General features: G+C 49.8%; 1 protein-coding gene across 3 annotated transcripts in view; it reads left to right on the forward strand.

Annotated features, from left to right (window-relative positions):
* The window catches only part of PLEKHH1 (pleckstrin homology, MyTH4 and FERM domain containing H1), a 58,414-nt gene extending 48,559 nt beyond the window's left edge, over positions 1–9,855 (forward strand). For all 3 annotated transcript variants that reach the window (XM_070797750.1, XM_070797749.1, XM_070797751.1), the window contains exons 22-29: positions 598–753; positions 1,762–1,862; positions 2,838–2,979; positions 4,067–4,209; positions 4,320–4,449; positions 6,034–6,120; positions 6,376–6,522; positions 7,432–9,855. In XM_070797750.1, the coding sequence (XP_070653851.1) occupies positions 598–753; positions 1,762–1,862; positions 2,838–2,979; positions 4,067–4,209; positions 4,320–4,449; positions 6,034–6,120; positions 6,376–6,522; positions 7,432–7,593 (1,068 nt within the window). In that variant the 3' untranslated portion in view covers positions 7,594–9,855. The remainder of the gene's footprint in view (positions 1–597; positions 754–1,761; positions 1,863–2,837; positions 2,980–4,066; positions 4,210–4,319; positions 4,450–6,033; positions 6,121–6,375; positions 6,523–7,431) is intronic.
* Positions 9,856–9,859: the final 4 nt, after the last annotated feature.

Genomic DNA, 9,859 nt, shown 5'->3' on the forward strand with positions numbered 1-9,859 from the left:
AGCCTCCGTAGGCCCAGCAGATCATAATAGGAAGACCAGCCGAAGCACAGGCCTGGGGTTTAGAGGGCGAGTGGGGCCATTTGCGCCAGTGTGGAGGGAGGAAGGGGCTGGAATCTCAAAAGTGCTTCAGTGTTCGAGGCCTGGGAGGTGGATCTTTTGAACCCACTGCACGAACAGGGAAGCTGAGACACTGACCAAGAGGGTGGCCTGGGAAAGGGCCCCCCAAAAGCGTTTATAGCATGTGGGACTGCAGTTCACTGTGGGCAGGCTCCTCCCTTAGGCACTCACCACTCCACATGGAAACCAGCTTCCTTTGGCCTTTGCAATTGCCCTTTCAGACTCCTGGTAGCTCAGCCTGCAATGTAGGAGACTTAGGTTTGATCCCTGGGTTGGGAAAATCCCCTGGAGAAGGAAATGGCAACCCACTCCAGCATCCTTGCCTGGAGAGTTCCATGAACAGAGGAGCCTGGCGGACTACAGTCCATGGGGCTGCGAAGAATTGGACACGACTAAGCGACTTTCACTTCACTTGCTTCTTTCAGTCACGCCTTTCCACCTCCTGGGCCCTGACCCCTCCACTGGCCCCTCTCCCGGCAGGTGGTGGGTTTTGACGGCTCCTCCACCGTGGACGAGTTCCTCCAGCGGCTAAACCAGGAGACGGGCATAAGGAAGTCCTCCCATTCGGGCTTTGCCCTATTCACGGATGACCCTGCTGGCAGGGACCTGGAACACTGCCTGCAGGGGAGCGTCAAGGTGATGGCCCCACCCCCAAGCCAACTGAGTCCCTGCTGCGCCACCTTGGCCTTCAGGATTTTGTGTTCCCAACCTGTTGGAGACTAGCCCGAGGCATTCCCCCAGGCCAGCATTTCTGTGCCATCCTAAAATGAGCCCATACAGGCAGAGTTGTCTCTGCCCTTGTCTCTGGAGAGATTTCCACATCCCTCCCTTCCTTGAGAGGCTTTTCAGCTTCCAGGGGAAAAGCTGCCTCTCAGCTCAGTGTTGGAAGGACAGGGAGGCTCTTGTCAGCATCAGCCTGACCTGGGCAGAGCCCCCTGCCAGTTCCATACACACACGCACAGACAGACAACTGTATGCTGGACCCAGCAGATGTGTTGCTGGCCACTCACTCTTACCTCAACTGCCAAGGCCCACTGTGCTTACAGGTTCCATCATAAAGAGGTAGATCCCTCTGTATGGACTTTGAGTGGGATTCGAGCCCTGTGTTGTATTAGGGTCTGGGGTTAGAGCTGCAGGGCATGCTGGCTGTTGGTGGGAATGTGCTGGAGCAGTTGATAAGGATGCTTTCTCTATGGTGACAGGACAAAGGCTTCTATAGTCTTTTACCATTGCCTGGAAAAACTATGCCATGTACCTTCTTTGTAAATGCCTGGCATCTGTGAGGCTTTGTTACATAGGAGGCCTCTGGTAATACTTGTTGAAGAGGAGAATGGCGGCTGGTGGAAGGAAAGTGGAGCTGGTGGTAAGGGGCCATGTTTTTTGACTGGGGCCACCTTGGGAGGTGGCCTCAGATGTTAAGGCAGTGGGGGACAGTGTTCCACGGTTTGCTGCCCACACTGCACGCAGAGATCCACCTCTGTCTGTAAGGAAGTCGCTGGCACCCTGGGTTCTGGGAGCATGAAGCCCTCTCAGGTCAGCCTCCGGATGGAGAACGATCATTCTGCTCTGCCTGGGTCCAGGCATGACTGGCCCTTCTTCCCCTCATCGGGAGCTTTTCTGACTTTGCTCTTTTGCATCTTGCAGATCTGTGATGCCATCTCCAAGTGGGAACAAGCCCTGAAGGAGCTGCACACCGGAAAGTCTGAGGGCGGCACACGTGTTGTGAAGCTGATTTACAAGAACAGGTCCTGAGGGCTGCCAAGGCGGGCACCAAGCATGAGGGCTGCTGCTGGGGTGCAGCTCCTCACTTTTTCACTGGAGGCCTGTCCTTCACAGATAGGCCCACAGATATAACACTGCCTACTGGTCACTAGCTGGGGGCCCAGGCAGGCTGTGCTCTTCTCTGTGAGACCCTGGACAGCTCAGGCTTTTGGTCCCTGTACTGTATCTGCACACTCACACATGTGTGCAAACACATACACATACACCCCTGACTGCCAGCCAACTTCCTCAGGTGGCTACATGTGCTACCTTAAGAGAGGAAGATTTTGAGCACTGGATATTTAAGGCTAAAGAATAAATTGCTCCTGTACCAATTCCAGGAAATACAGGAGCCATCCTGACTTTATATCACTTTGAGTAAGAAAATTTCTTCTCAGATATGTCTCCAGGCAAATAATTTCCATTAGTCTCTTGGAATCTTAACTCATCCAGTTCCCTAATGAACTGTGAAAAAGGGGCTTCCCAGGTGGCGCTGTGGCAAAGAACCTGCCTGCCAATGCAAGACACCACGGGTTCAGTCCCTGGGTTGGGAAGATCCCCTGGAGGAGGGCAAGGCAACCAAATCCACTATTCTTACCTGAAGAATCCCATGGACAGAGGAGCCTGGCAGGCTACAGTCCATAGGGTTGCAAAGAGTCAGATACAACTGAAGCGACTTTGCATGCATGCACCAGGTACCAGCTTCCCCTCACCTAATCCGGAAGTCTAAAGGTGAATTCAGATTTAACCACACGCTACTGTTGCTGTGAGATCTGGTGGCCCTGTATCTTCTCTGTGTCATGCTTGGTTAAATTTTCTGGAGGCAGTGGAAAACAGACTCACAAATGGTATAAAAAGAGTAGTTTCTTTCTTTGGAAATCAAGATATACAGCTGCAGAGACAGCCTCGTCCGTTTGGGATTCCAGTTTAGTCCTGGCTTCTCTTTCTCTCTCCTGTAGGCTGTATTTTCGGAGTCAAGTCAAAGGTGAGACAGAGCGAGAGCGTCTGCTGCTCGCCTCCCAAACTAATGGAGAGATAGTGGCAGGGAGGTTTCCTGTCAACAAGGAGCTGGCTCTGGAAATGGCTGCCCTGATGGCTCAGGTAAGGTTCTGTTCAGGAATCAGGAGGGTCAGGGGACCGTCTTGAACTCGCAGGCAGAATGCATCACATGGGAGGAAACAGAAGATTCTGCAGGTTCTGAGGTGCCAGAGAGGGTGGCCTTGCTGACTCCTTACCTAGTAGGGCACCTCACTGCAGACACTGAGAGCATGGAGCCCAGGGGCCTGTTTGAATCCAGCCACCTAACTGCTATGAGATCTTGGCCAACTTACTTTTCTTATCTATGCCTTAGTTCTCTTTTGTATTCTGAAAGCAAAAATCCCTTCCTGCTGCACCTACAGTGTTGTACTATGAGTCTTAGATAATGTATGTTGTAAAATGTGTACTCACCAGCTGTCAAACGCTGCAGTGAGAACTGGGGAAAGGAACGTGCGTTCAGGCTTTGACTCTTCTTCCTGTTACCTTTAGGAGGCTGTCTTGCCAAAGGCATCAGGGATGCCTTCTTGTTTCCCCTAAGAGTCTGGGTTTATATGCTGGAGAAGGGGAAATAATAACAGTTGATCTTTAATAAACATGTACTGAATATGCCAGAGAGAGCCCTGTGCTGAGCGTTTTATATGCATTATCCTATTTAGTTCTCATCCTTACTTTGTAGGAGAGTAAACAGAACAGAGTTTAACCTGATTGTGGTTTCAAAGCTGGTAAATGGCAGAGCTGGAATTTGAGTCAAGCATCTGACTCCCATGGCCACATCTGGAACACTGCTATACTGTAGGATCTGTAGCATCTTCCGCCCTCTATCCCATAGTTTGGGATTAGAAGCCAGAATTTCTGTAGTGTTGTCTGCCACTGATTAGCTACATCTTTGGATAAGGCACTTAACTTCAGCTCCAAAATGAACGTTGAACTTGACAATCTTTAATATTCTTGGACCCTAAGATTTTTTCTCTGGTGTCTGTGAAACTTGAGATAAGGGTCTGTTCACAATAAATGTTTTTTTTTCATCCATTCCCTCCTCACCAATAAAGGAATGAAATGATGGTTTATTGTACCTCTCTCAGCAGGCCCCCACCCACACCCTATCCACACCCGATTTCCTGACTTGTCCCTCCGCGTGCTTCTATTGCAGGTAGAGTACGGGGACTTGGAGAGGCCCATCCTTCCAGGACCTGGGGGTACACCCTCTGCCAAGGCTCAGCATCACCTCCAGCAGGTCCTGGACAGGTTCTACCCAAGGCGCTACAGACACGGGGCCCCCCCTGAACAGCTGAGGTAGGCTGCAGGGTTTTGCAGGAGTCACTGTGGGGAGGGCTGCAGAGTTGGGGAAACCTCAGAGCTGCGACAGAAACTTGGCACCCTGTCTCTCTGTCTGTCCAAACCAGGCACCTGGCAGATCAGCTGACCACGAAGTGGGCGGCACTGCAAGGCTGCTCCTCTCCTGAGTGCGTCCGCATCTACCTGACGGTGGCCCGGAAATGGCCCCTCTTTGGTGCTAAGCTCTTTGCTGCTCAGGTAAGTGTGAGCATTTCCAGTGGAAGGAGTGGTTACCATCCCATCTGGAAGCCCACCATACCATCAGAACTCCCTTAAGTTTCTCAGGGATTCCATCAGGTTTGAGCCAGTTCAGTCTCAACTAGTAGCGTCCGCCTGCACACTAGTGACCACTAGGGGTCGCAATCTCTCCACCCATTTCTTGCCTGCTGCAAGCTTTCCCTGGTCCAAAGCAGTTGTGACTCATTGCTTTTGGACCAGGATTATTTCTGGGTGACCCTCAACTTTCCTTTATTGATTTCTTTCCCAATCCTACCCTTGAAAAAAAAAAATAGGGTCAACTAATTCACAGCAGGGTTCAGACTTGATGTGACGTCCCTCTCAAGAGTGCTTTCATTTGAAAAGAACTTTGAAAGGACGTGTTAGTATCATGACCTAAACAAACACACCTCCACTGACATGGAGTGGCCAAGGGGGATGTGACTACTCAGGCAGCAGTTCATTTCTCTTGCATGAAGGCCAGGTGGCCAACAGTAATTTCAGCTGGAACTCTTCTTCACTGGCTATCTGGTACGTGTGAACTTTGTACATAATCACAGAGTGTGTGGATGCTGGATCAATGCTGGATGCTGGATCGTGATCCTGTTCACTGAGGGTACAGATCAGACAGTAGACATTCACTCATTCATTCAACGAAGAACTGTTGAGCTCCGATTATACCTCATGCATTGCGCTGGTTGTTTGTGGTTGCAAGATGTAAGCAAATCCGACACAGTCCTTGCCTTCATGGAGCTTCCCTAGTAGGGAAGGTCCACATTAATCAAATACTAATTCTCTCTCTCTCTAAATACATATATAATTTTTTTACAAGTTGTCACAGTGCCATGAAGGAAAAGTATAGGGGTGTTATAAAGGCATATAACATGGGGACCCTCTTGGCCTGGAAGGTTGGGGAAAGCTCCTGATGAAAGAGACATGTCCATCTCTGTTCCCAGACTTCTGGATAGAAGAGATAGGAGATCCAGATTGCCCTAATGCAGCCCTGGCAGGGAAAATTAGTCATTCTAAGACTTGCCCACCAAATAGTCACTTTTCTCCCTGGTAGGGCCTAAAGCCTTTAAGGTTGCATTATTGTTTTCCTGATTTTTAAAAAAAAATAATCCCTAGAAAATTGGTTGAAGCAGGATGCACTGGAGCTGGGAGAAACTGGGTGGAACGCTTTCAGTTTCTGAGAGCCAGGAGAAGACAGCCTGTTCTCCATGCCTGTGACGGAACAGCCAGGGCTGGACTCTGCTCTGCAGCAGGAACAGAGTGTGCTCTGCTCTGTTTTGTAGCAGGGTGGGCTGTGGGTACTGCAAGAAAGTGATACCCTTCCCCACTCAGCGTAGTTCGTAAGCGGCCAGAGCTCCAAGCCAGACGCCTGCCACAAGCAGACTGTTTATCCAGTATGCTGTACAAATACCATCTTCTGTGTTTTCTAAAAGGAGAAAAAAGTTGGAAATCACTGCCTAGCAGATCCCTGGATGTGCCTTCTACTTCAGAAAGCTCTAGTGGTTCAGAATCCTAGCTGTGACTCGGTCTGATGGGATTTTCCTGTTCCCCCAGCCTGCACAGCTGTCTTCCAAGGAGAGCGCTCTGGTGTGGATTGCTGTGAATGAGGATGGAGTCAGCATCTTGGACCACAACACTATGGTATGGGAGGGTGAGGGCTGGCTCCCGGGTGGCTCCTCTCTGCACTCAGAGTCCTGAGCTGAGTGACAGTGGTTGCTCTGCCCCCACTACCCCCACCCCAAGCTCTGCTGTCTAGTCTAGACACAGCTATAGACATTTGGATGGAGCTCTCCAAAGTGTGGCCACTTCAGACTTCTTTCTCCTGGTCTGACGAGACTCCCAGCTCAGGAGGCAGGGGGAAAGCTACCCAGGAACTAACTGGATTGCTTCTCACAGCAACTGCACGTCACCTATCCCTACTCTTCGGTGATGACCTTCGGTGGCTGCCGAGATGACTTCATGCTTGTGATCAGATCCGTTCCAGACCAGAGCTCTGGGAAAGGCCACGTTGAGAAGTTGATCTTCCGGATGGCTGCTCCCAAGGTGGGCCTGAAAGCTGCTACAACATTTGACTCTGATCGAATATAATGAGGTGGGCTTGGAGCACAGAAAGGAAACTGGGGTTATGATAATACCTCAGAAGGGCCCCGCCCCAAACAAAAACGTTTGGCCTTGTCTCTGATCAGTACTCCTGAGGGTGCTGGGCTGGTAGGTAGAGGGGCTGGTGGGGGCACTCCTCACGTTACTTCTTCTGTTCTGTCAGCCACAGCACTGGGCAGCTTGGGCTGGGGCCCTCTCGCTGCTCGTCCGTGCAGCAGGCCCAGGCCCAGGGCGGCTTCCTCCTCCAGGCGCTCTCCCCTTGCCTTGGGTTCTGCTATCCCAGCACTTGTCACAAGTCGGCCAGTCAGCACAGATTCCCCTTCCCTGGGGTTTTGAAGAAGGTCCAAAGACCTGTTTGGCTTTAAGGGCCTTGTTCCTACTCGGTACAGGAAATGTTGATTGGCAAAAATAACAATTCCAGAGACTCTGAAACCGAAGTTCTGATTTATAGTTTCTGGCTCCCTTCTGAGCAGCTGGAAACCCTGTTGTTTTAATGCTAAAGCTGGAGTTTGACAAACCTCCTCCTTCTTTTAATACTGTCCCTGCCCAAGGAGAGGACACGCAGGTCCCTTCCTCCAGGGAGGCCGCCTGCCCCGGCTTGGAGACAGCCAAAGCGGAATGTTGGTCCTCCTGTTTTCAGGAGGTACCATGGACTCCAGACGCCCATTTCACTGGTTGTCTGAACCTCACCAGTAATGATCCCCCGCTTGGACATTTCCACCCCGGGTGGGTATTAAGAGACAAACCAAAGCCCAAGAAGCTTATGTACCCAGTGCAACAGCTAGTGAGAGAGCGAGCCAGAATTCAAGCCAAAGCTAGTTCCATTCCTTCGTTTCTCTGTTGTCTCCTTAGATTGCAGAGGTGACCCTCATCTTGGCCAGCTACATGAACCACTGCTCCACAACTGTGAACCCACCCTCCACGCCCGCTGCTGCCTGCCAGCCATGGGAACTGGATGGACGACAGTTCTTTGCTTCTGTTCCCTGTGCTGCCAAGGGGCCAACGTTGCTGTGAATATTTCTCTTGCCCTTTTCCCCACCACCAGCTGGTGCCTCTGGGATTAGACATGTATCCTCGGGTGATACTACTGTGATGGGTCTGATAGCCCCCGCACCCCGCCCCAGTTGTTCTGTGAAATGTGTACTTCGGTGTCCACTTTACTCTCCAGGTGCCTTATCATGTTCCAGGGCCAACCTTTAAAAATCCAGACCCAGTATAAAAACCACTTCCCCCCCGCACACACACAAAAATACTGAGCTGTGGATGCTGTTCGGTTCTAGACGCAGGGTTGCCCGCTGCCCCTGGTCACTAAGGGCATCAGTGCTGTACGTCAGCTTTCCTGCACTGCTGCTCTCAGGGAGACTAGTATTTTTTATATTGGCTATGGTCCTCACGCAGGGATTTATACTTGAAGTTTTCCTGACATCCCTGAACGGGAGAGGACTAGAATTTCCAATTCACTTGAACTTCAACAAAAGCCTGGAACTCACTCAGGCTGGACTTCCTTTCCCACACGGGAGAGGTGTTGGTGGGGCTGGAGATAAAGGAGTTGACCCACCTTTCCCCTTCCCCTGCTACACACGAGGCATCAGTGGCGCCCTTCCGGGGCAGCGGCCCCTGCCCCTGCAGGACAAGATACTGTCCCCCGAGAATGAAGCTGGTCTCCTCACACTGGACCATCAGCGCAACGGAGTACAAGCAAGGGCAGGGGTGGGTCTACCCTGGCTTCTCCTTGTCTCATTTTAACGACTGGACAGGGTTCAGTGAAGCCTGTGCTTACTACTGTAGAAGGTGGGCATCACTTATTCCCCTGCTCATTGAAAAACCAAGCAAATGCATCCTGCTTTTTGCTACTCTGTGAGGCCACCAAAAATGACTCAGAAACAGAAGATCCCCCCTCCAGGCTTGTGAGGATTTGCTTAAGACTTCTGGTGAACTTGCACTGGGAATTAGTTTGAGGGCAGAGCACACACATGTGTTATCTGATGCCTGACTGAAAGTTTCTTTCACCTTTTGCCTCCTGGTGATGCCAATATCTCCCCACCCCCGAGTGAGACCTGCTGTTGAGTGCAGAGATGGTCTTGTCTCCGCCCTCCCCTGACAGGGAAAAAAAAAAAAAAAAAGACGAAAGAGTTCATTTATACTCTGATATTCCAACACGGGAGAAACTGAGTTTTATTTCATAGCTCTAACTCAGCCTTATCATTTTTCAATAAAGTGCTGAACAAACTACATGAGTTTAGCAATAGCATCTATGAACCAAGCCTTTAACCCCAACAAAGTGTGTGGTGGGGGCACACTGCAAAAACTGCAAGGCTGGAACTAGTTTATCTGAACACCTCAGCTGCTGTAAGCTTCCCCTCTCACCCTTTAAACTGAGAAGCATGACGAAAAAGGCAGCACATCAGAGTGTCTGCCTCTTTTAAATGAACTGGACTTTGCCAGGCTGGCAATTTTATAGCTGCCTCCCAATTTGGTTTCTCCCTTTCCCCCACGATTTGGGATTTAGCTGAGACATTTCTACCTCGAACAAGTCACATGTCATATGTCCCACAGAATCCTGAATAACCCTTCCAGGGCTGGTGTAAAAGGCAGAAGTTACAGCTCTGGTTTTGTAATATCTCGAATATCTCTAAGACAAATAAGGATATTATCCTTTTGGATAAGATATTATCCTATCCAAATAAGGATAATATCCTATTAATAAGGATATTATCTACAGGACCCTGTACAGAACTACCCTGTACAGAACACAGGAGCTAGGTGGACAGAGACTAGACTTTTGTAGGACATTGCTTCCTACTAACCAGTCCCTGAAGGACTTGCTTTTTTTCTTTCTTAACTTTTATACAGGGACACTGCATAGTTGGAACAATTATCTTTTTCAAAAGAGCTGATGTCAGGAGTTAAAATAAAAAATCCCAAAGAAAAAGTAAGCAGGAATGGAACTGTGTTCCTACTGAGTTTAGAGGGTCAAGCTGTTTTCCCTGCCCTGTCTTCTTCCCAGCCCTTCAGGAATCCTCCCTAGTTTGTTGATTTTATACAAAAGAAACAACCTTATAAACAAAGGCTTCTATAGTATGTATGTTTATCCTTCTTCAACATGTCTGGGAACCAAAGCCAAATTTCTGTCTGGCTTTTTGTTTCATCCCTCTTGGAAAAAGAAGTTTTTGGAGTCATAGACAATGCTGAGTAACAAGAGTATTAATGTACTTGACACCCTTGACTGAAATGCCACGATCATGTTTGTCAATAAAAAGCAGCTGTCTGAACCAAGCAG

The sequence above is a fragment of the Bos indicus genome, chromosome 10, assembly GCF_029378745.1.
Source record: "Bos indicus isolate NIAB-ARS_2022 breed Sahiwal x Tharparkar chromosome 10, NIAB-ARS_B.indTharparkar_mat_pri_1.0, whole genome shotgun sequence".
Lineage (NCBI taxonomy): Eukaryota > Metazoa > Chordata > Mammalia > Artiodactyla > Bovidae > Bos > Bos indicus.